A 24,735-nucleotide genomic window follows, 5' to 3' on the forward strand; every position below is an offset into this window, starting at 1 on the left:
CTCAGCTGACCAAAGGCTGGTGGTTCTTGTGCTCTGAAGACACCCTCCCTCAGGCTGTGGGCCACAGAGATAAAAAATAATAAAAAAAGGGCTTACTTAAGTAGTGTCGCTAAAGAGGAAAATAAAATTGCATGGCCCATAATCCAGTTTGCCATTTTTCTACCCATTAACCCCCTTTAAAGAATTATTATTGCTGTTTGTCAGTAGAAAACGTGGCAGGGCTGGAGTAAACTCAGTCTTTGCAGCCCCAGCACCACTTTGCAGTGGGAAGACACAAGCCCACCATGCCTCTGGGCCCCCGACAGCCCTTCTCCCACCCCGCAGGGAGAAGCCCCCCCATGTTTTGCAGCTGCAGGGAGCTGGGACCAGCTGCAGGCACACCGGGCTGCTGCATCCCCCCCTGCCTTTTGTGCCTGTCAGGTTCATTTGATGATCAGTGGTTGCTTAATGAGGATACATGGAGCTGCTGGGACTGCAGGCGCGTGATAAAGGTAGGGCTTTTGTTTCCCAGGGTTTAAAAATAAAAAGCAATTTTGGCAGCTGTTGCAGGGGAGGGATGTGCTTCGTGAGCCCGTGCAGGGGACGTGGGGTCAGGGAAGGAGGAGCTGCGGTGGCAGCTGAGTTATCTGCCGGGAGGACTCAGGGGAGCAGAAAAATGTGCAGTGAAGGTCTCTGCCAGCTCCAACTCTTCCAAATAAATTACCTTGCTCAGGAAATACGCAGCGGGCAGACCAGCCCTGCAGCTATACTTGAATCTGTCCTTTTTCCCCAGTCGCTGTGGGACAGAACCTCATCCTAGAGAGGCCGGGGCTGACCCGTGCATCCATGTGCTGGTGCTGGGTCGAGGTCTCTGAGCTTCAGCTGGTGACATCACTGGGAGTAGGGGGGAGCTGGCACCCAGGTGCTTGGCCAGTGAGAGCCCAGAAGGACTGATCCAGTGTGACCAGTGGCGTGGGTGGACTTTTTGGTGACCACAGAGACCCCACAGACAAGCAGGAATAAAAGCGTGATAGGAGGAACATCCTCCTATAGCTCGTGTTAAAACCTCCAAGGTTTACGCTGAAGGTGGGACTGAGACTACACACGAGTGCAACACAGACAAATGCCTTACCCAGTGCCCCGGGCCCACAGCACGGACGTGACCACTGGTGTTGACCTCCCGGTCCTTCTCCAGGGGTCTGTCCTCCCCATCAAGGCTGACAGCATCTCCAGGCTGGCACCAGAGGTGGTTCAGGTGGGGAGCAGCATCCCAGCTTGTGCCCAACACCTGCAGAGCTCCACGTGGAGCACTGACACGGTGCCTGCGTTCCTCTGTCCTGGGGCAGCCCCTGAACTGCCGGACCCCTCTTCTCTCTATCCGCTGCCTGTACCCCCCCAAGACACCATGGGTCCTCAGCCCGGTGGGATCCTCCTTTCAAGGCTTAATTAATACTCGCTGTAGCAGTCAGGAGGCTCTACTGCTCCTGCAGGTAACCTCCACATGGGAGAGAGCTGTTCTCCAGAAGCACACAAAAATAACGAGAAAGCACAGTCTGACCAAGCTTTTCCAACCACAACAAAGTGTGGATGCTCCGAGGGGGTCAGGGGGAGCCCCAGAGATTATGTTACGTGAACTGGCACCAGCGCTCTGCGAACCGAGAGGGACCTTTTACCTTGGCTCTGCTGGGGCACTAACTCAATGCCTCTGTGCGATTTACCCCCCTGCAGTTCTGCTGTATTTCAAGTGGAGGGCAGGTCTTAGAGCTGCACGTGCCCATCTGGGCCACCTTCAGCATGGTGGCCTGGCCCTTGCGTGGGGGAGGCTGATGAATCGCATGAAGCCAAGGACCAGTGACATTACTGGGGTTGTGACAGGGATGCACAGCCATCGAGGTGGTCGCCAGCCTTGTGGGACAGGCTCTGCTCTCTGCCTCTGGTGGGCAGGTCCTCCATCAGGTCTACTGGGAGGCAGAATTTGGTCCAGGGCACAGTATTTAAGATGTTGAAAAGGTAAATGGTGTGTATGGACACGGGGCAAGCACAGCATAGGGCCTGTGGGGTAAGGACCACTGCCTATGCTGCTCTGGGTGAACCAGGGTACTGTGCTGTGCCCTTGGGCACTGCGGGCAAACAAATTCATTTATAGTAGTAGAAACCAAGAAAACGGAGCTTATCTGTTATGTCCTTCCATCTGTTCCAGTTTCCTAAAAAAAGCTCTCATTAACCAGCTTCAGTCATGCAAAACAGCAGAACCACCCCAGCAGCTGGCTGCTCACCTCCATGTCTCCAGCCTGACGCGGGGTGACAGTGGGCCACCGCTCCATCCCAGAGCTTCCCCAGCAGCCAGCGGGGTGTGGGACGGCTCTGCTGCTCCTGCAGACTGGTCACCAAGCGTGACAGACACAAACCTTCCCCCAGTTTTGGAAGCGGCTTCTCTCATCTGCAAACGGGCAATGCCTCCAGGAGCCCTCCTCGGATCTCACAGTTTGAAGGGGAGTGACAAAGCCTCCTCCTGTTCCCTTGGCAGGAGGGTGGAGCGGGATGTCTGAGCAAAAGGGAGAAGGACAGGTGTTGGCTTTCAGCTCCAAGGTGAACCCGCCGTAGTCATCCTCATAACAGCCTCAGCAACATCCCCATAACGAACCTGTCCTCAGGAGGCTTCTGCAAGGTGTCTTCTGCCTGGTGTGAGCAAGCCCCAGCTGGCTGCGGACATCTGGGCAGCTGAGCATGCCGACAGGCAGACATCCACAACGCATCAAGGCAAGCCAGGCCACAGAGGAGGCATGAAGCATGTGTTCCACCAGCACCCACAGCAGCGCTCAGCGCCGGTGGTGCAGACCGGCCTCCATGCTTGGTACCAGCCAAGGGCTGCCCTGATCCTGCATGAAATCAACCACTTTTAGTGGGACTACACCCCGTAAAGGAGGATACATCCCACTTGTGCACAGGTTTCTCCCAGTGAGGACCAGCACGACACTGGGATGCAGCGGGCACAGCTAGGCTGGAAGAGGACACGGGCTTGGAAGACCTGCTGCCTGCAGAGCCACTGGCTGCTGAGATGGCTTCTCCTGGGTGCCAGCCCACACAGCGGCAGTGGATCCCCCCACCCTGTCTGGAGCAATGGTGTGGTTCTCTCCAGCCCTAGCCACCCAGAAAGGAGGATGGAACATGCCTCGTGCGCTGGTAGGACCTACACAGGCTTAGATGGTCATAGCTTGCCTTCCATATGGCTGATGCCCTCGCATGGGAAGCAAGAAGCCTGCAGCCAAGGTCATCTCCAGCCTTCACGCTCCTTCCACGTAGGATGCCCTGTCATAAAGCCGAAACCCAGAGCAGGCAGGTGAGCCCAGCACCCTGCCCACAGAATCCGGGTCAGCATGAGTCCAGAGGGAGAGTGGCCAAAAAGGAGGTTGGCTTTACCACATGGTGGCTGTGGCATGGATCGGGGGGGGTCTTTCTCCTCCTTTAGGCACTGGCTCAACATCCAACACCTCAACAGAAGTTTGGAAGGAGCCTTAGCGCCCTGTGGATCCTGCCTTTTCGGAGGCAACGAGCACCTGAGCACAGCACCACAACCCAGGCAGAGCTGGAAAGGCACCTCGGGGCCTCCTGACCTTGACTCCCTCAGCAGCTCCGCGATGCCCTTCTGCAGCAGAGTTGTATTTTTAGGTCCTCCTCCCTGCTGATTCATTAGGGGAGCTAATGTTCTCCAAACCACCGGGCATCTGACCCTCGAGGTGTGTACGCCATGCACTCCTGATAAATATAGACCACTCCACTTGCGTAACCTGCCTAACAAGCAGCGGCTGTTCTCCTGGCGGGCACGGGGCACCGGCAACCAAAACGCCTCTCTGCCAAGGGTGTGAATGGATGCCTTGCTACTTATTTTATTTCCACTGTCTTCTATTTTCGATGTCTTCCTGCTGTATCAACTTAACGAATGACTCATTGAGGTTCAGTGGCCCTGGAAGTACTCCAGGATCAGCGCGACCTCGCCGCTCTGCCCACCGCTGCCGGGGTGTGGGGTAAGGTCCTCCTGCCTAATCCTCCCCTTTGTGGGGGAGACACGGCAGAGCAGGATGGGATAGGAGGATTAGGATTCGGAGAGACCTAGATAAGAGCTGGGTTCATTTCCTAACTGGATGTGTCAGAGCATTTGGCAGACTCGGGGTAACCGAAGGACTTTACACCTGGGGATGCAACGGTCTGTCACTGGAAAAGGCACCTGGTGTGGTTAACAGAGCAACAGCAGCATCCTACTGCCCGCTGTGGCGGTACGGGAGGCCTGAGAAGTCCACGTGCTGGGTAATAAAGACACCTTGGTATCAAACAGCGACACATCACTGGAGTGGGGCGATGATCTTACAAACTGAACGCCTGATAACTTCAGGGCCTAGATGTGACTGCAATGGCTGAGTGGCAAAACTGTTATCATTAAAGAGAGCGTTCGAAGTACAGTATGAAGCACAATATTAATAAACGTGACAAATACAAGCCTAAGCGGGGCTTTTGCGCGGTCATTTTGAACCCCTGGTCTCTGGTTCCTTGTGGCACTTGCAGTAAGAGCCCCATGGAGACGACCCAGAGAAACAAAGTCTGCCCCACATCAGAAGGTTCCTCTCCTTAAGAAATGTTCAGGCGTCTGCTAAATCATAAACCACAGCCAGCCTCGTACTACTTAGAGAGAGAAGTAGCCATCTCCATCACACGCGCCCAGCGCTCGCCATCGCTTTGGCACTGCCCAGCCAGGCTGGCTGCGAGCAGCACCGTGACGGCAGAGGGCTGTCGGGAAGGCTGGGGTGATATTTATGACAAGGACTGTTCTACCTGTATTTGTTGTTCCCGCTGTTCATGCAGCCAGCGTGTCCTGTAATAACTTCAATAGCTTTTATGCAACGGCTAGGAGTGATGAAGCTAATTCAAGATTAGGTATTTAACCTCCCCGGTTTTATTCCAGGTCATTAGCTAAAAGCCAACAACAACCTGACCCCTTCCAGTGCCCCTTGCTATCAGATTCAGGCTGAAGCAGGGCAGAGGGCTGGTCCCACAGTGGAGGTCTCTGCTCTGGCCTTCACAGAAGCAAATAGCTCTGGGGTTTGCTTCTGGACCTCCCCTCCCCTGACGTGCCTGCCAGCCGGCTGAAGGAAAAGGGACAACTGTGACCAAACAGATTCTCACGGGGCTGGAGCCCCTTCTCACCTGCAGGAAGGGTCTGTGTCCCCCACAGCAGCGCATCCCCAGGAGATGTCCCCAGCCCTGCTGAACCGGCCGGGAGGCAGGAGGTGCGTGACGTGCCGCTGGTCAGTGGCAGAGCCAACGCTAGAGCCCAAGGTCTTTGCCCCAAGGTCTGCAGTCCAGCTGTGGGGCCGCAGGTCTGGGGTCGGTCCCAGCCTGCAGCAGAGGACACCAAGCCCCACCGCCCCTTGTCCGCAGCACCGTCCTCTACCTCCTGGCCCTAAATGATGCAGAAAGTCTGCTAAGGACTTTCCTGCTGGTAGGACTCAGCAGGAAGCAGCTAATGCAACCTCTCTTGCTCATCCATGGCACTCATGTCCAATGGGTAACAAAACCACAGGCTCCTTTCTCATTAATGCCTAATTAGGCTCTCTCTCGCTTACATAGCGCTGTCTGTCATTAGCCTGGAAAGCTGAGAGCCTGCCTTTAACCTTCACATGTTGTGAGGAGGCAGACCCGAACACCTTGCTGTAATCTCGCACAAAACATCTCCTTGCCTTTGCTCTCAGGTGCTCCTGGAAAAGAGACGCGCGCACACACACACATACAACCCCTTCCCCCAGCAAGAGTAGAAAAGCAAAACATCTGGAGCAGCACAGCATCTGCAGCGAGGAGGCCGGAGGTACCCACTGGGGGTGTGACACCTGACCACTGAGCGACCACAAGGTCAGGTTTGCCCTTGCACAGCTGCAAGAGCTCAAGCGAAGGACCACAGGGGCCTGGGCTGGCTACCCTGCTCCTGGCAGCTCGTCCTGGTGTGGGAATGGAGAAGGCAGCAGAGGTCACACGCTTCCAGCTGGACTCCAGCTTCCATCACTGCTCTTTACCAGTGGCTGGGAAGGGAAGGGGAGCTCTGTCAGCCCTCCTGCTGCAGAACAGGCTTGCCAAGATCCCCCCGTGTGCTTTTAAGATGTTGCTGTGTGAGAGAGCAGCCTGGCTGTGGCAGCGGGGGATGCAGAACAAGCTCATCTACCTCTTGAGAGTGGGGCAGCGTGGTCCACACGAGCTCTGTGCAGCCAGGCTACCCCTAGAGCTTCAGCATCTCCATGTAAAGCCTGGCTGGGCATGTGGCGTGTAGGTCCCGCGCTCTGGGACCACACAGGTGTCCCGGCCCTTGGTGCAGGAGCAGGAACAGAGAGAGAAGAGCAAAGATCACAACTGAACATCAGCCCCACTCCCACCGGCATCAGACAAAACCTCACCAAATTATTAGGTTGAACGGGGGGTGTGTGCATGTGCGTTTACGTGTGCGTGTGCGTGCGTGTGCGTGTACGTTGGCTATGTTCCAGGGAGGGGAACAGGCAGGCAGCTGAGTTACGGTACCTGGAATAAAGCACCTAGCCCTTGCTGCTGCTGGCAATGTGACATTTGCTGCCCATTATCCCGGCAGCTGTGGGTCATCTGCACTGTCCTGCCTGCAGTGGTGGGACTCGCTCCACTTGGGGACCAAGAATAACAGCTGTCCCAGACAGATGCGCAGCCTCAAGCCTGTGAGTGTTAGTGCCCAGTGCTGGACACATCCCTGGCTTGCAGTAAGTGGTGTCAGTGCAATGTCCCCCCCGCCCCCACATTACCTACAGCATGTTTGAGATGGCCGAGGACCCCTGAGGGCTGTCTGTCAGCAGGTCTGCCCACACTGCCCACAGCCACACCATTCCCAAGCGCTCCTCTCCGGTTTCCCAGCTGACGCCTGAAGCATTGGGGTCCTGCAGAAGGATGCTCCGTGTCCTGTTGTCCCTCTGTTGGCCACAAGGATCTCTCAGCGCTCACGCAGCATCCCAGGAAGATGCCAGCACCAGCTGGCACGTGCCCACTCAGGAGACCGGCAGCGGGGGAGGAACTGGGTCCAGCCCCTCTCCCTGTGCATGTCTCCAGGGCAGACACCTGTGGTGTCAAGCCATCCTCACCTCCTGCCTCGTGAGCCTGGCCAGCACCACTTGATCCACGTAGGACGGTGGCTCCAGAAACACGTTCTGTTTTAAGCAACTGAAGAGGGTGTCCCAAAACCTTCTCCTCTCTTGCTGCTGGGAGAGGGAGAGGAGAAGGCAGGCCTAGAGCAAGAATGGAATCGGGAAAGTCTAATTTGCTGCCAAAAGAGGTTGGTTTAGCATTTCCTTTAAATGGCTGGTTCTGCTCCAGGGATGGGTGTCAAGGCCTGCCAGAAGCTGCATGAGGTCAGCTCCTGATCCCTCCCCAGACAAGGACTGCGCATGGAGCCTGACCCAACCGGACCCTGCGCGCTGGGAGTGGACCCCCTCCCGCCCCTGTGGCCAAGGACCCTGACCTGCTGGCTCTGATGTTCTGTGCCCACCCCAAGGCGCTGCGGAACGCCTCTGGGAAGCGGGGACCTGCGCTTGCGTAGCTATAGAAAGGGCAACGAACAGCCCCGGGCAGGGAGTGCAGAGCTGTAGGGAGCAAACCTGTGGAGCTACCAGTGTGAGCAACATCTCCCCGGTGAGCAACATCTCCCCTAAATCATTTCGGTGGATCATCTGGAAGGAATTCCAACTGCGGCGGGGGCGAGGGGGGCGAGGCAGCTCCTTGCCAAGGAGGTGAGGGAGCAGCCCGCTGCCAGGCGCTGCACGGATTGCGCCAGGCAGCGTGTGTCACAGGAGGTTTTGCAAGCTGCCCTGGAAAGCCGGGCAGCTTCCCAGCCTGCCGGTGGGAATCTCACTGACAGCAAGGCATTACTCTACCCCTAAAGCACTGGGGGCCTTGCACAGCTGCCAGGACAACAGACTGGAGGAGCTGTTTCCATGTCTTGAAACACAGGACATCAAGTGAGAAACTTGAGTATGGAAAGAGAGATGGAAAGAGGTCAGCATTGGTGGGCACCAGCAGGGTAAGAACGTACAGAGGCTCCTCCCATGGGTCCTGCTGCCGACCACCCCATGGAGGATGTTTCTTTCAAGATGTCCAAGTAAACAAGTCTCTCAATGCAGACCTTTTCCTTCAGCCTCTGAAGCCAAATGACACGCTCCAGAGCAGCTGCACCCAGCGCCAGCAGGAGCCAACCCCTTCCCCAGCCCCTCTATCCCATTACCCCTAATGTTTCCCCTCCCTTCAGGTTCAGCGTTAATCAACACCCATTCCTCTCGCTCCCCAGCCGCCCAGCAGCTCCAGCAGCGAGGGCAAGCCTCAAAGGTGGGCAAAGAAACAGCGCAGAGGGCCATCAGGCGGGGATGTTAGTGCCAGCTTACGGCTCTGCAGAAAGCCGTGCCCTGCGCTGCCTCCCACTCCTCCTGCAGCATCTCCTCATGCTCTCGCACCCTGTAGCAGCTCATCTTCCTCTGCCCGGGGCTGTCCCGTGGACACAGAAGCAAGGCTAACGCCTGAGCCCATTTACTCGTCCCTTCGGCAAGGCTGAAGGTGCTTCTCCGCTCCCTGCAGACGAGGGTGAAGGGGCTCTCGCCTCCTCCCTCTGACAGGCAAGATGGGAAGAGAAATTTAGGGAAGACTGTGCTGACCACTAAAACCATTACACCCACAGCAGCCCATGTGCCCGCCCCCCTCATGCAGACCAGCACGAGCAGGCGGAGCAAACACGCTTCCCCTTCCCCTGAGAGCAGCAAAACACAGAGCTTTGCTCAGACTCCTCCTGCAAGTCTCCTGCATGTCCCACCACCAGGGAGAAAGTGTCACCCCACACGAAGCAGCCCAGGAAAAGGACTGACAAACCATACGGAGGCCAGACTAGAATAAAACAAAAACATCTGCTTAAAAATTCAGGGCCCAGCTCCTGCTAAAGATGCCGGGACTTTTGAGATGCCCAGCAAGGACAGAGGTGAGCTCGCTCTGCCTCTGTCTCTCAGCACAAACCTTCTCTAGGATGAGAGGCGCTCAAGCATGTTATGAGCACAGACCGTGCTCCCCGCTCCCGGGAATCATTTCTGGTTGAGATAACTTGTGGTCTGATTGACAGTCCTCGGGAAACAAGACAACCCTCCACCCGCTGTATTGAACTGCAAAGGAGGCACCTGGGGCAGCTGGAGGGTGAAAGCTTTGACCTCCACGACTATTATTTTCGGTAATGGCAGGTAAGATAGAGAAATCAATTTTTTCATGGCATATCTGAGCTTGGAGGAAAGAAAGAGGAAGCGACAACCATCTTTTCAGAGAGACAAGTCGCTCAATACGGAGCATGGCTCATTTTGACTTCTGGGCACTGATTTGAAAGCCTACGTAGACATGGCAAATAGCACCTGCGGCTGCAGAAACTGCTGCCAGGGTCTCCATTTCTTGTGGTCTTCCCAACACGTGCTGCCTGCTGGAAACGCGGGGGTTTCGCTAGGGCTGCTGCAGTCACGGCAAGGCTATTCCCCATCAGGTAACTAGGAGCACAGCGGCAAAAATTACATGGGTGGTAACAGGACACAGCTAAAGAGGAGAGGAGGACTTACCTAGGCAGCACTGCCTCACTGTCAAGCCACAGCTGGTTCTTAAGCAATACAGGTTAAGCAGCAAAGCAAGGCCAAGGTTCAGCTGCACCTCTTGCATGTTCAAAAGGTTTCCACATCCCTCTACATGAAGAGGCTAGACGTGAGGGTACGACCAGCCACCCCCCTCCAGCCTCCCACGGCAAGAAGGGAGCTGCATCACCCCAACAGCCCGGAACCAAGGGTCCGGCACCTGAGCGGGCACCGGGCTGCCCAAAGCAGGCAGCAGGGCACCGAAAACAAGGTTTGCTCCTTAGGGCAGCACACAGAATGCATGCCCAGGAGGAAAAAAAAAAAAAAATGCAAAATGGAACACATGCAATGCTTCAGGTCTTTATTGTTGCTGTAAAGTCACTGGTAAATGGTTAAAACGTTCTAAGATAATCAGTGAACTCTGAAAACTAAGGCTTTCTGTAGGTTTGTAGTATCCTGGTGTTTCCTTTCACACAGTGTACATATAAAACCAAGTTATAAAAACACAGATCTTTTTTTTTAAACAACAGACCGATGCAATGCACAAAACTAGGAACTACATTTCATATGATTAAGACAACACCTTACAGACCAGCTTCGGGCCTTGCAGCTTTGAAGCCAAGAGAGATATGTCTTGGGCTGACACCCTGCTACCCAGCTGACCTTGATGACAAACACAGATGGCAGGATTTCAGCCTTCTGTTCCGAGCAGAGAGAATGAAAACCCTGACGCTGATGAGGAAACATTTCACTGAGCAAACGAGAGGAGGATCCTTAAAGCACGTCACGGATCTCATAAATAACTTTACGCCAGATCTAGGAAGACCTGCAGGTCCCGTAGACGGAGCAGTCACTGCCGAGCAGTGCGGCTGCTGGGACCGCGAGGGAAGGGGAGCCATGGCAAACGTGCTAACGAATGAGCTGAGTCTCGTGCCAATGTGCATCCCATGAGACAGGGGTACGTGATTCCTGGAGTACTAGCACCTTTAACCTAACAGCACTGAAAACCCTTCCAAGTGATTTACCCAGCACAAAATCATAGAATCATTTAGGGTGGAAAAGACCTTTAAGATCACAGAGTCCAACTGTATGTAAACCTACCACTGCCAAGTCCACCACCGACCCATGTTCCTACATGCCATCTTGGTGTGTACTTTGAATAGGGAAACAGGGTGAGGACAAAACAGTCACCAAAAAAATCTGTGTATTAGTACCTTCTGAGTAAAAGGCTACAATTTGACCAAAGAGAGAAAAAACACATTCACAAAAAGATCTTCCTACAGTTCCTTAGCCACTTTTTAAACAGAAGCTTCTACATCCACAAAGCTTTTCCTTGTTATTCAAAGTTTACACCACCACCACCCCCCTCCCGCCTTGCATTTCTAATTGAGCTGGAAAATGTTGCACATAATCTGAAAATTTACGTCAGTCAGAAAGCCGAGACCCTTCCCGGTGAGAGGAGGATTCTTCACTTCCCACGTGCTGCCCCACGCCACGGAGCCAGGCACTGCAAATGCGACATGAGCAGCTGACAAGATTATTCTTTCTCTTTGATCCAAATACATGAGAGAGGAGGCTGAATTACAGATTTGCAGGATGTTTACCACATTACAGTAGGTTACGTGTTTGACTCCAGCTGGGAGAAAACCCCTCGTAAGGGTCAGCGATGGATTGCATACGATTTTCAGAGCCCAACTCTGATCACGCAGATGTTAAATCTCTCACCGCTCCATGACCAAGACTCACACTGACGTTTCTGATACATCTGAGGGCACCACAAAGTTCTCTGAGCGACTGAGAAAAGCGTAGCTGGTATTTATGTCACCGACATCGATAACCTGTCCTCCAAAGCGATTCCTGAACACTCTATATTAAGACGATTGGAGTGGGCTGGCCATGGTTACTCCTGGTGTGAAAGCACAGCCACGGCTCAGGACAGACTAGAAACTGCCTTTTAGCTCTCCTCTGCATTAACCATAAAGGAGGTTTTTTGGTTTTCCCTCGCGGTGAGCTACCTGGGATGTGCAGGGATTCGCACCAAAGGAATATCAGGCAAAGAAAAACCAGGCGATGTCGAGTTAAGGTGCAGCCATGCCTTTGATATCACAGAATCACGTTTTAAAAAGTCCTCATAGGGCAGAAAGGATCCTTCCACTCGTGACAATGAAACACCAGCTGTCAGACATCAGGTACTCAAATATAAATACGAAAAAATCATTAAGAAACATAACCCTAAATATAAACCTAGTTTTATTCGGTTTTAAGAAAAAAGAGGTTTAAAAAAATTAGAGTAAAACAGATGGCTTCAAGTACTTTCCACGTAATAAACAACTAGTTATAAGCACAGATTAAAAAATACTTGTCACCTTGCAAGGTTGACTAGAAGCTGGTGATTCATTCAAAAAATGGCCTTTGATACAACATGTTTACTACTGTAATTTAGAAGAAAACAGATGTGTCTACCATGCTGACCCAACGCTTGAGATACTCAACACAGTACAAGATAAATTTTGCATTCTATACTTTCCCATTTCATGGCAATGCCACTCAACGTATGGCATCAGGCCACCTCTGTTCCGCTCAGACACGCCTTCGTGCAATAAACAAATACTCAGTAAGTCATGAAGGGTCTGCAGCAGTACAGTTCATCAAGCGACCTAACATTTTTTTGAGGTTGAAAACCAAACCCAGCCTGGTGTCTCGGAAGTGTTGATCCAGTGTTTATGTCTTTAACCATGTGAGCATGAACGTGACTTTTGTTATATATGACAAGGAATGCACTTGCAAGTGCCTTGTCTGAGTTTAAACCTTCAGATTTTCTGAATGTCATGAAAATAAGGGGAAGTATTATAATGGGACCCCAAAGAACCCCCAAAAGTTGGAAAAGTAATGATGCCAGCAGGCAATCAAAGACAATACTGCAAAGGGAAGATGTAGCTCAGTTTCCCTGTGCTGTGAGAAGTCTGAAACCCATCTCTTGCACCTATAAGGAGACAACCACTGCATCAGAGGCATTTCAGCAGGTCTGGCTGACACGTGCAGAACAAGCAGTCTACGGACACTTTAAATGCCTTAGGAAGCAAAGTGAAAACCAAAATACATGCTTAAAAAAAAAAAAAAAAGATATTTCGCCTACTCTGAAAATTAAATGTTTTCAAGCAAATAATGTCTACAAGGAAAACGTTTTGAAAAACATTTGCCAGCTACTCAAGGGACAGACACTTGGTTTTGCCTCTAGGAGAAAAAAACACCAATAAACCAACAAAAAATTAGCTCCCCTATCCTGCAGCTCTGTATACTACAGGAGGAACAAGTCTCCCACAGCTAAGAGGGACAGCAAAACAGTACGAAAACAGTGAAAAATCCAAACTTAGCTGCATAGGTCTATGGAATAATCAGTTCAGATTATTTGGAGGAAGAGCCAGCACTGTTTTCTGTACTACAACACAAGACAGCAAGGCTTAAATCCTTCTGAGTGACCAAGTCAGAACAATTGAATAGTGGTAGGTTCAGTAGTGTTTGGAAAAGCTTATGCAAAAATATAAATTTGAATATTTGAAATAGAAAAAAAAAACCGGAACAACTTCTCCTCCAACTTCCACCTACCATCAAAACATTGTTAAACTTACCAGCTTTCCAAATCCGGTGCTTCCCTTATGACAATGCGATTGTACAGAAATCATACCTCTGTCTCCTTTAGCTGGACAGTTTGGGTTTCTGCATGAAAGTTCAGTGCATGTCACAATTATTATCATCCTTACGATTGTTCAGTAATCCAGCAATTTGTTTCTTAATTACAGCAGAATGCAGTTGCTAGCTGCTTGCAGAGGCAATGTTGAAATTACATTCAGAGATAAAAACTACTACTTTCACGTGTAGCAATAACTAACATTTTTCTTTCTCTTCACAGAATCGAGTGCAAATGTCTAACAATGGCAATAATAAAAGACAATTCTCATGCAAAAATTCTCCCCTGTGCATAAAATTTGCAGGACATCTCAAAATCACCCATTTTTACATCTTTCTTTACCCCAGAACTAATTGTTTTTTATTTTCGTGTTATGAAATTTCTGTTGCTTTTTAAAATATCGATGACAAGCGAGTTCAATTAGTTCCAGCCCACCAAATATCTTTTGCTGCACGACAAAAAAGATGATCATGGCTGCAAAATACCACTGCACAAAGCTGTACAGGTACAGCAGCGCCAGCATACCCAGTGGGAACACTGTCCAATACAGGAGCGAGATGCACTTAACCGTGAGGACCCTGAGCTCGGATTTACACGGAGGAATAATGCTTTGCCCTGTTGCACTGAAGCATTTTCCACCTTCGTAGAAGTGCCGGAGTCTCTCCTCTTTCTCTTCCCAACGCTGCCGGCACCAAAGCTGCAGCTCCTCCTTAGAAGTGGGCACTGTTTCTATGGGATATCTCTGGACGTGGAAGTGAATCTCCTTAGGGAAGTTGCCATTCAGAAGGTGCCTCTCTGTCTGAGGAATGTTTTGGGGGTATGCCACAGTTATGTCATGGATAGCATCAAGATTGTCACCTAGAACAAATAGTTTGGGGAAAAAAGATCAATACAGATCATGCAATCATCAGAATGCTAATTCGCTCCAAGCTGTGATTAAAAACCGTCCAACCTGTGGCAGAGATCCCAAAGACATGTTAGCTATGCAGCAAATGGTTTATCTCCTAGAATCTCTAAAGGCTGTGAAAGGTCAAACTTTTCCCAATTATTATCTGTTCTGAATCTGAACAAAAAAACTTTGGGAACAGAATTATACACAGTTCAAACTAACCTAGAATCACAACAGGGAGTAAAAGGATTAAGTAAAATTTAAAGGAGAGAAGATGCACATCTTGTCTTGGATAAAGAGCACAGTACCTGAGACTAATCTTCAGTTATCCATACCTGTGCTGCAAGCTGAATGCTTTTAACTAATGAAATCACACACAATCCTAACTCACTGAAGATTGAGAAAACATATGTGAAACATAGAGCAGCTAAATATCAGAGGCTCGTTAAATCTAGGGTATCTCACAAAGGATGAGGAGCACCTCTGTAGCTCAGCCAGCTTTGCAGAGCACTCCAGTCAGCACAATTCCCCCAAACCTGACCAGCCGGTCCTGCCAGGAGGCGAAGCTGCTCCCTACCACGCTCCACATCTGGTGAAGACAAAATACAACACAAATGGTGGAGAAGGCCAGCTTTAAGTAAACCACATGTAGTTAGCCATTTGGGTAAAGCGAGTATAGTTAACCATTTAAAAAGCAACCACAGATTAGAAATTCAAGGGAATACTGAAACCCCCTCTACTCTTCATTCCCACGCCTGGTTGATCCAACACTCTCGAAAGGATTTCAATATTGCCAAAGTGGGGTTTGCTAACACATCTTTGTACTAAGCGCTTTTCACATTTTGCACTTCCCAAATACCCTCTTGATCCCCCGGCCTCTGACCAGACATTCTTTTTCGATTTCATAAAGTAAATTCTGCTAGTGTAAAACCGATCTAAAAATAGGCACACGGTGCACTGGATGTTGCATAACTGTTAAGTTCTGCCAGCAGTGATTTATCCCGCTGTTTTTATTTGGCTGGCTGGCTCAGGGCAAAATAGAATCAGAGACTAAAAGCTGTCTCCAGTCGCAGCGACTGAAGCCCTTCGTTCTCACAGCTGACGTCACTTCTTGCAAAGATGATCAAAACCTAGTCTTTAGCCCTGCTCCCCCTTTTCATTTGCTTCCCTTCCCTGGCATTTTGGCTTTCCTTTACAGCTCTAAAAATGACAAGGACAGAATAGAAAGCTACTTTAAAAGGCCACGTTCAAAATGATGCATCTAAAGTTCAGCTCCAGATACCCTAAGAGGGGGGAAAACCCTATTCAGCTTTTCAGAGTCTTTTATAACTGTGCTGTCTTACAACGCTCTTTCTCGGACAGTTTCGTGGCAGGTTACTTGGGTTTTTAAAGAGCTATATATGGCTCCTCAGAGGCGATCAGAGCAAAACTCAGTACTCCAGCTTTTGTCTAGCTATGGGATCACATCCCATCTAAGCAGAGCATCACTCTATTCTGCACAGGTAAAACCTTTCGGATCTCCTTCCAAGGGATGCTAAAATTGAACGTGTCCTAGAAACCCAGCCCCTGCAAAGGGAAAGGCTGGCTAGCCCGCTGCACCTTAGCACAAAGCATTCTTATTTTGAGAACAGCTCGCATTTTTCCACCCCCTACTCCAAATACTTCTGCCATCAAAGGAACTACAGTCCTCCTACAGACCAGACATCCCCTAGTTCCTGGCCCAGCCAGGGGAAGGGCTGCTACACGCCTCTAAGAGATACCCGGCTCTTACAGCCTGTCTTCCTCCTGATCCTCCATAGCTCCCCAGGTCCTAGCAGCACATAAAACCTACACACTTCACCTCAAGAAGGAGGCCAGAAAAGTTCAGTCCCCTGAGATCCTTGTATGAAAAAAGCCTTCTATGAAAACTGGTTTGGGCTACATGAGTTTCTCACCCATCCTACACTCATTTGTGTCTTTGCAGCTAAACAGTCAGTCTGCCATTATATGCAAATATTCTTGAAAAATCAAGGCTTTACACATAAGGACCACTGGCATACAGATGACAGACAATAAATCATCAGATTTGCCTAAGACACAGGTTTTCTGACCGTGCAAGTGCGACTGGCAGGACTGGGCAGGACTCCCTGCACCCACACAGCTGGTCTGATCTCAACATGCAGATATATTTCTACCTGTGAATTCCTGACCAGGAACAGGGTAGCCTCTACTCCCGTCCATATGGATTTGCAGCACCCCCAGGCAGATACCTACCAGCGGGGCTTCATGCCAGACTGTAGAAAGTCTACGCTGCATTGTGGCTTCTAAATTAGTTACCCAGAACAAATCTCAAAGAGCTGCATACAGGAGGTGGACATCATTCTTTCTGCATTAGACATGGGGAAACTGAGGCAAAGGACGATTACTTGACCCACTCAGCGTGTCCAACTTGAACCAGTATCTATCTCCTAATTCCCAGCTGCAAGGTTCATCTATTAAAGCGTATTTTACACAAGAAGAAATGAAACTTCAAAGGTAGATTTAGCATATCTGAAAGCACAGAAACATCAGAAAGAGAGAAGACCAGAACACCAGGTTTCATATGCAAAAGGATTAGAGCCCTTCTCAACAGGCCCCTTGTTTGGGTCATACATATTCAAAACCTTTCCTCAAACGGCTGCCTGAAGCTTTAATTCCCCGGCAAGGCAAGCCTGTGGAAAGGACCAGCTTCAATCAGTTTTCTACAGCTGCTGAAAGAAGCACGCCCTGCTAGCGTTACATGCAGTAAAGCTGCGGGATCCACCCTGCACACTTGAACAAAAAGGTTCCGTGTATTCTCCGCTGATTTATCAACGGCATCTTTTAATATGGACAGGGTCGATGCATCACTGCCAAACATGCTACAAGCTAATCTGCTGAAAAGAAGAACAGTTACCGCAGCAGATGAAGGTAGAACTTTCATGAGCAGGGACAGAACTCACTTAGCCTAGGTCTAACCAGGCAGTTTTGAACCTGCGTTCTTGACTCCAGCATCTTTACTGTCTGTTTCCCTCTGAAGTTCAGCGCGCTGTCTGCCGTCTAGAGATCAACACCTAACAGCACGTGTTTCAGAGCAACAGCAAGGTGCCAGTCAACCAGCAAAGAAAGCGATCCTAAGTGAAGACACAGGGCAGTCACTGATTTTAGAGGTTTTTTTTTTTTTCCCACCTGAATTTAAAGATCTGCTTAAAAAAACTGCTTTGCACATTTTAAGAAGAAATTGCCCTAAGGGAAGCTGCATCGTTCTACTTCTCCAGTGGGTCAAAAAATGAAGCAAGCAAGCGTATTTGTTCATAGTTCAGAGAAGCTGATGGTGGACAAACCACATCTGAGGGATCTTTATCCTGCACGTATCCACATCATACTAGGGAAAGAATGAAGGACAGAGGCAATCAAATAATGTTCATAGCTATGCATCTGAGATCTAATTAACTTAAGAAACTGTCCTTAAGCCTAAAATGTCAGGCAGGTAGCCCAGCTCTTCACGACGAAGCAACACGGGTTTCAGTAGCTTTACAGCCCCATGACCTTCCTCCCACAGCAGTAGAACTACGTATCCTTTATACCCACGAACAATACCCTGTCTTTACAAAAGGACCTCAGAAAAGGAAAGCTTACTACAGTGCTCAGGAGTGAACATAAAGTTTATTTGTCATTATTGCTAAGCTGCTATAAACTGCATAACATGCAGATGATTAATCCACGTGGCAGCCTCCATTTTGGGATGACAAAATGCCTCAAAAGCACTGTTGTTCTTCTTTTTAACCTTTCTGTGCTCCAATCAAAGTTATTTATCTTTCAGGCTCTGTTGACACATGACATTACTTCAAGCCATTACAATGCACAGCTGGTTGCTTTGGGCACTGCGCTCAAGAGCTGTCTGAGGAAGAACTTACCAGGCTCAGGACCAAAACAACAGCATCAGAGAGATACCTTCTTAAAAAAAACCAACCAAACATTTCCAAGGAAAAAGGAAGATGTCTTCCTTCACTGCACCAGCTGTTCCATCACAATTTTTATTCTACGTTAGAAGTTGCAGCATCTGGTAGCCCAGCAGAGGAGGGCTTGCTGCAGCAGCCCGCCCCAGCTAGGGGTGAGCCTGAGCACACAGCTCCAACACACACGTGTGATACAGACGGGCAGCCATGGGCCAACGTGCACAAACCCCACGGCACTTGAGCCACCAGAACAGCCTCATCATGTCCCACTCACTGGTTGATTAGGATGTCAGTGGGAATTATATCGATATATATTACATACAGGCTACGGATCCCTCCAGCAACTGGCTCAGACAGCCTATGCTGCAGCTGGTCCTGGGTTCTTGGTCCTTCCAGGCGCTGGCACCTGGACACGTGAGTCCCTGGGGCCACAGCCCCCCTGCTGCGGCTGGTACGCACCTCTTGCACACACTGTCAGTCCCTCTAGCAACTGGCCTTAGACACTCCGGGCCACCCAGCAGCTGCCCTTCGGATCCCCTCTTCTCCAGTTGCCTCGTGCAGAGACAGACAAACATACAAACTGGTCCCAGCTGACCCCAGACCTCACAGGCTCCTCAGCCACCAGCTTGGGCCTTGCAGTCCCTCCAGCAGCCAAATTGTGACCATCTGACCAAGCCTTACGGCCACTTTGACACCCAGCTCCCAAGCCTTTTACCCTACTTGCCCACTAGTCCTGCTCGATAGTCGCTAGTGACTGCACACTGACATATGCACCCACACAACGGACACGGACCCTCCTGTCTCCAGTTTCTGGCACCTGGACCTCTATATGCACACCCACAGGGTCCTCTCACCCAGGAAAACAATTAGAAATGGGGATTAATGAGAAGATGGGGCAGACGGAGCCAGGTAAGAGCACTGACCAGCCCCATTACATGGGACCAGCCCTTTTTACTCCTTATTCCTCTACTTCCCCAAACTTGTTCTTCCCAAACCACCTTGAACCATCCCTTTCCCCACTTTTGGTTCCTCCTCTAAATATCCCATCATAAATTTTGTACAATCCTCAAACGTTCCTCTTGGGCACCTGGTATCGAGTCCCAGAGGCCTGCAAGCAGCAGTGAGGGGATGGACGGCAGCCTCTCCCCCTGACTTGCTGATGGGTGTCACCCCTGGCCCACAGGCCGATGGCTTCCCTGTGACACCCTCGGAGCAGCTGGGGCAGGGGTCTGCTTCTCCATCTGGGTTTTCCCTGCCTGTCCTTCGCATGTGCGCAGACTTACCTTTCATCTCACCACCTATTACAAAACCTCACAGCCAAGGGCCTCTTACTAGGTACAAAACAATGAAGTCACAGGTAAACTGAAAACTACTTTCAATTGTGTGTGTGTTCCACGATACCGTGTCAGCATGGTATTTTAATTCCACGCGGAAAAACCTCAACCTGAATGTAAAAGGCAGGATTAAACTACTTGCAGCTTCTTTCAAACACGTTCGCAAAGAGAACAGTTGCAATTGGTGAAAACTGCCAGAAGTGATGCTCAGCCCCACAGCACAGCCCCAAATAAGAGGGCTAGCTGGAAGGATGCATCCCCTCTGCTACAAGCATCACTCGGGAGCTCAAGCACTGCTTGTTCCTCAGTTATGATTCACGTCAGTAACAAGGACACTTGCTCACAGCCGGGACTGAGCAATGCTGAGCAAGCTCACTGCAAGACAAAAGGATCTATATAAGCAGCGCCTTGAGGGCCAAAATGATGATTCAGAACAGAAGCTCTTCAAGCCAAAATGACCATCAGTGAGCCAAAAATTGGATGGTCCCCAGGTAAATTCATGTAATGAACTGCTCCGACTCTCAGCAGCCTGGAATGGGACAGGCAGCCGAGTCTCCTTGGCATTAACAGTGGTGGCTACTACCCATTTCCATACCTAGCAAGGATCTCAGCAGCTGTAATTTGTCCTACTTTAGTTATCATTGACACTACTTTAAATCTTACAAGGAGATTATACAGTCTCTTCCCCTGCATTGATCCAGCAGAGAAGATGCTATTCTTAACCACAGTACATCACAGAACCACGTGCCAATGAGTTATTGAGCCAGAATGGCGAGAGGTATATTGAGATGCTCTCGTAACAAAATATTTGTGATCACCTTAAAATAAGCTGTTCTGTGAAAAGTGGGACCAATATGTGAGGCCCTTGTCCATTCCACCTCCCACCACAATACAGCTATAACTGCTTTCTCCTGCAAAGCAGCAGACCTGTCCCTTCATCACACAGCTCCAGATGCTTCCACAGTTTTCAGGCTTCCATAAAACGCTGGCTGTAGCTCCGCCCAACCCCCACCCCTTAGTATCCTCAACCTTGCAAGCATTCCCTTAGGAAACTCAACAGAAGGATGCTTCACATTTCCATAAACTAATCAGCAACATAACTGAAGCAGAGATGGAAACCACTAGGACAAAACTAGTGATGCTTCACAGTATCTGAGTATTGTACGTTAGTTTTGAAACAAAGACACGGTTTTGGACATTAAAATAAAAGCCACCTAAAACTGCTCGCTGGGAAATATTACTGTCTTGGCTCCTGAGATTTGAGTAGTTTTTCTTTGAGAACACAGTATCAAGAGGGAGTAGCTTCAAGGATTTAAAGCCCCTCCTGGGAAGTATCATCCTTGTGAAGATTTAAAACTTCAGGCAGCCCTCTTTAAAGCAGCGGTGTCAGCCAGGGTTAATCTAAATCACTTTCAACTCAGTAGTTATTGGAAATCTTTTTTGGGTAAGTGTAGCAATCAAATAAGCAAACAAAAAAAGACAGAATGATAATGCTGGCCTTGATTAACAGAGAAGAGCAATCCTGCATACCAATTCTTCCTCTAGCTATACTGATTTTCCACAGGCATTGTGACACAAGGAGAGAGGAAGACCTTCCACCTGTCCACACCAAGGTGTTAGAGAAACTACACCTCTTGTCCTTGAGGGCTGGAGCCTGGGGAAGGGGCAGCCCTGGCTGCTTTCTGCTCCCCAGCAGGAAGGAAATGTGCTCTGGGTGCTGCACACAGCAGCAAAGGGATACTGGGATCCCCCGCCAGGTACCTCCATCCTGGTTGGTAGTAAGATCAAGGACATCCTGGTAGCTATCAGCAATCATTACATGTACTTAATTCTTTTTTAAAACACGTTTAAATCACACAGTTTTGCAGCCTGATGACACATCTCATTAATGTGTAAAACTAACTGAAGTTGTTGTGGGGGCAGGATTTGCTTTGAAATCTCTGCAAATACCTCGTTTAATTATTTTAAGACCAGACAGGAATGTTATCATCATCTAATCTGATCTTCTGAATAACACAGGCCACAGGAGCTTATGCAGAATGCTTTCAGTTTTGCCATGGGATGTTTTAAGACAGATATCCTGCCTTGCCTTAAAGCTGTTAATGTGAGATAGGCAATTCCTCTAATTAATCAGGGGTGTGTGTGTACACATTACTTTTATACTTTTACTTCCTGACCACATAACTCAGATAAATTAAAGAGCTGTCTGTGGTTATGCAGGTAAGTGTCGGTCTGATCCTAAGTTGCTCCTGAACGAGCAAAACCTACCAAGCTTCTGAAATCTCAATACGAAGCGTGTTTTTAAAAGCTCAAATCCCTCTTGTAGCTCTGAGTCTCTTCTAATATTTTCAGAAATATTTTACAAAGTGTGGGTGCTGGAGCCAGGTAGAACTTTCCAAAACAGCCTCATCAAGTTAATACATAGACATTTAGTACTAACATCCCCACTTGTTTTTTGGTTTTATGCCTCCAAAGACTATGTCCTTTCTTGTAGCTACAGCACCGCTGTCAGAGCTGGTATTTAGCCGTTTATTAATCATTACAAAGCCCTTTGCCATATCCTGGAAGGCAACGGAGCCCACAAGCCACGGCGAGCATGCCAGGAGGACACTTGGGTAGGATCTGAAGCGACACGTAGCAGGGCTGAGATGCAAACCCCACCGTTCCCCAACACCAAGCCCATGGAGCCTCCGCTACCGAGGTGGGCAGCTGTCTCCATGGGGATCAGGCGCTGCTGAAAGGGGACTGGGTGGCCGGCAGGTCCCGCTCCTCAGCTTCTGGGACGTTTCTTCCAGGCGAGGGGAACAGAGCCTGGCACCACATCCACGAAAGGCTGTTGATCCCCAGTTGAGTCAGGGCACACAAACAAGCTGTGGGAGAGTCTTCCACTTTCAACTGTGACAGAGCCTGCGATTCTCCCACCCCAGGCTGCTTGCTAACTGGCTTCACGTTTGTTACTTTAACATATCTCTGCCCTCATCCTCTCCATAAGCCAACAAATGAGGACTGCAGTTAAGCAAACAGTAATTTATCCCCAGCAAATTTATTTATTTTTTTTTTTTGCAAATCAGCATCACTACACTGACCTTTTAATGCCAATAAAATCTAGTCGACTTAAATGCCTCTTACAGATCGAACGATTCTTTGCAGGACTATAAACCAATGTTTATATTGGTTTATATATCCAACTGGGGCAGCAGAGACAGATCTCCCCTCTTTTCTATCGGCATGCAAGGGATGCTCTTCAGCAGAAACACCTGCCAGCTCCCTTCCTCCTCTCCGAACCAAAGCAGAGCTAAGACAAGAAGGAAGACATGGCGTAGTTCAGTTATGGTATGAGAATGTGGGAAAGCCGGGAAAGCTAAGAGCAGATCAAGAAATATATTACCCTGGTCTGCAAGTTAAAATACACCGAGTGCTAAACTGATTCTTATTTTGTGGATTAAACTGTACAAAAATACTTCGGCACGTGTCGAACCAAAGTGAAGTACAGAAGATTTAGCTCATAATTACTGCAGGCACTGTTCGTACAGCTATGCTTTACGGGATAAACACAAGTACGGGTTGTGGTGCTGGATTTCATGCGTTTCAGAACAGCTTACAACCTCCACGAAGGTTTTACAGACACAGCTCTACCTTGCCACCTCCCAGGACACGGCTGCTCCGACCCAGCTGCAGGCAAAGCCACAGCCAGCTCGGCTGAACCACCGCACCGGGCTGCCGGGTACTGCTGTCAGCACAACCTGACCAACGCCTTCAGCAGCCCAGTCTGCTCGCCTAAAAGAGGAATCTCCGAGTAGGCAAGGGAGGGGGGTGCAGGGGAGAGGGGGTCCCATCCCCTCCCGACGGGGAACACGTCAACCCAGTGGCTCCATCGACAAGCCCGCCCAGAGGCTGCTGCCCTTCGGCCTTCCCTCCCTGGCTCCGAAGGGTTATTTTACAAATTGCAAAGCAAAAGCTGGTCAGAGCTATAAATAAAACACAAAAATATGTGGAGAGGAGGGAGCGAAGGGATAAAAGGGTTGGAATAACAAGTTATTTTCAGTTGCTAGGGATGACCAGGCATAACTGACTCACCACTTTATCATTCCCAAACTATATTTATCAAATCCAGATAACAAAAATGCCATGTTTATTCCCCCCCGCCCCCCAGCATATCTGCTCTCTCCTGGCCTCCCATACTTCAAGTCTGCTCTACACACACATATAGGATTTGGTTTTCATAGCTATATTACATGTTAGGAAGGAGAAAACAGTTTTTTTCTAGGCTTATAGTACATCGCTATTTTTTTCTTACAGAAAAATCCCATTTCATGTAACAGAGATGCACTAGTATGCAACCCTCCAACTCCACTAAGCCCCAACAAGAATTTCCTGGCAAACAGTCAACAAACTCAGACAAGAATCACAATTATGCTTGAAATGAAGATAATTTACTATACTGGAGTGAAATAATTTTAAAAAGCATCACATAGTCTACCTTGTCATGATAAGATGTCTTGCTAGACAGGCACATGTACGTAGTTTAGGAAATGGCTGATTTATTATGATTTTTAAAAAGAAAACTAAACTAGTCATCCAAGCATTGCTAGAAGGCTAAGTATCATGACAATTAAGCAAAAATAAGACATCAAATACCCTTAAACTAAATCATACACATGCAGACACACAGAGATTACTCTTATCTTTAATATCACAGAGTATCCACCTAGTTCCTGTGCTACTTGTTGGGCATTTAAAATCACTGGGAATTTGAAAGAGAAGTAATTCACCCCTGTACATTTCTTTGCCCTCTGCCTGGATGAACAATCTCTCTCCAATGCAGATGGAATTAAGCGTCAATCTCTACAGCAGCAAACCCCGCACTGCTCGAGGCAAGCCAGTCCTGCTGTTCCATCTGCAATTTCCACCGTCATTTCTGACTGGTCCTACCGAGTTAACAGTAAAGCAAACCACCTTGCAACGGTTTACACACACAACTGTCACAGCAATGATGCTCAACATTGCAGGATGTTCCTGCTAGGTAAACAACATAGGTGGCTTAAACCCTAGGATTTTTGGAAAAGTGCTACATTTTTAAAGATGTAAGGAGTAAGCACTTTGCATGAACTGCCATGCTATAGCACAAAAGCACGTGCTAGCTTTCAGGATCCCAATTAAAATACAAGCATTAAATGGATTACCCTTCCTAATCTCCCTGTTCATTCTATTAATGTTACCCATTTTCCCCAGTTCTTCCACAACC

The 24,735-nt window shown here is 49.3% G+C and overlaps 2 protein-coding genes across 9 annotated transcripts in view; both read right to left on the reverse strand.

Moving 5' to 3' along the window:
- Nucleotides 1–5,934: 5,934 nt before the first annotated feature.
- Nucleotides 5,935–8,729, reverse strand: LOC308072246 (uncharacterized protein; the record flags this gene model as incomplete). Its single annotated transcript, XM_080408839.1, has 5 exons — nt 5,935–6,047; nt 6,188–6,327; nt 6,793–6,953; nt 7,122–7,265; nt 8,484–8,729. 5 exons carry the CDS (start codon nt 8,727–8,729, stop codon nt 6,028–6,030), a joined length of 711 nt encoding a protein of 236 aa, XP_080264965.1. The 3' UTR covers nt 5,935–6,027.
- Nucleotides 8,730–9,970: 1,241 nt separating this feature from the next.
- Nucleotides 9,971–24,735, reverse strand: part of LCLAT1 (lysocardiolipin acyltransferase 1) — a 120,453-nt gene continuing 105,688 nt past the window's right edge. For all 8 annotated transcript variants that reach the window (XM_080408832.1, XM_080408838.1, XM_080408834.1 and 5 more), the window contains one exon: nt 9,971–14,169. In XM_080408832.1, the coding sequence (XP_080264958.1) occupies nt 13,661–14,169 (509 nt within the window). In that variant the 3' untranslated portion in view covers nt 9,971–13,660. The remainder of the gene's footprint in view (nt 14,170–24,735) is intronic.

This window comes from Falco punctatus, assembly GCF_963210335.1.
Source record: "Falco punctatus genome assembly, chromosome: 12".
NCBI lineage: Eukaryota > Metazoa > Chordata > Aves > Falconiformes > Falconidae > Falco > Falco punctatus.